This window comes from Perkinsus marinus (genome assembly GCF_000006405.1).
Source record: "Perkinsus marinus ATCC 50983 genomic scaffold scf_1104296937726, whole genome shotgun sequence".
Lineage (NCBI taxonomy): Eukaryota > Perkinsozoa > Perkinsida > Perkinsidae > Perkinsus > Perkinsus marinus.
In genome coordinates, this window is record NW_003213746.1 from 1 (window position 1) to 1,025 (window position 1,025).

At 48.6% G+C, this 1,025-nt stretch overlaps 1 protein-coding gene across 1 annotated transcript; it reads right to left on the reverse strand.

The window, feature by feature from the left end:
* Positions 1–232: 232 nt before the first annotated feature.
* Pmar_PMAR026414 (amino acid transporter, putative) lies at positions 233–926 on the reverse strand (the record flags this gene model as incomplete). Its single annotated transcript, XM_002783029.1, has 1 exon — positions 233–926. A coding segment is annotated over one exon (694 nt), but the record flags the coding sequence as incomplete, so codon positions are not given.
* Positions 927–1,025: the final 99 nt, after the last annotated feature.

Here is a 1,025-nt window from a genome sequence, read left to right on the forward strand (position 1 = left end):
GTTCGACAAACAAGCGCCGTGACTTTGCAGCGTTTGGTAGACCACCCCTTTCTTTCACCGATGTGGGAAGACATTCTGTCGATTTGTTTGGCTGTCGGTGTGAATTGAACCAGGTAGTGTGGCAACATGACTGCAAGTACTGTAATGTTGATGAGCCACCCAAATACGTCAAGTGTCTGTCCAGGCGGGGAAATCGCGTCCACAATTGTATCGACTGTCGCTATGAACTGACCGTAGCCCACGTATCCCAGCTCCATCACAGATGAATACAATAGTGTGATGAAGATAGTTGCAACCACCACCGTTTTGGGGAAGTTCTCGGGCTTGGTCATATGATAGCAAATAGTGGGTGACGCAGCGGTGAAACTGTAGACATAGAAGTATGAGGCTAAGGCCGCTATAAACTCCAAAGCATCACTGGGCACGACAGCAAGGCCTTCAGAGATACCATCAGTAACCATTCTGTCAGCCGATGCAACAATTATAACGATCACCATCGCAGAAGCAGATGTGACACCAAAGACTGCAATGAAGCCAACATCTTTAACTTCCTTTATCCACGAGAAAGGGATACCCACAAGTGTCCACAGAGCAATCCAGGCTTGCCTATTGAGGACTCGTGTCATAGCCTCCGTAGTATTCCCCATCAAAATAAGCATCGCGACACACACGGAAATGAGCAGGACATGCACAATGATTCCGCTGTAGATCGAGCCGCTGACACCAAAGGTAGATCGAACTGCATGCTCGTAAGACCTAGCCACTCGATCTTCACCCTGGGCGGTGAGGAAAAGAGTACGCCATAGAATAATGTTATTGTAGAGATTGACGAGTGCGGCGAAAATGAGACCAAGCAAGGCGGCGAGCCAACCAGCGAAAGCTGCTGTACGCGGTAGTGCTAGGATCCCAACTCCGACACAGCCCATGACGATCATACTAACAGCTCTCATCCACCCTAGACCTTTGGGCGAGTTTGTTACATCAATAACTGTTTTGGGACTATCTGCCATATGATAATGGGTACA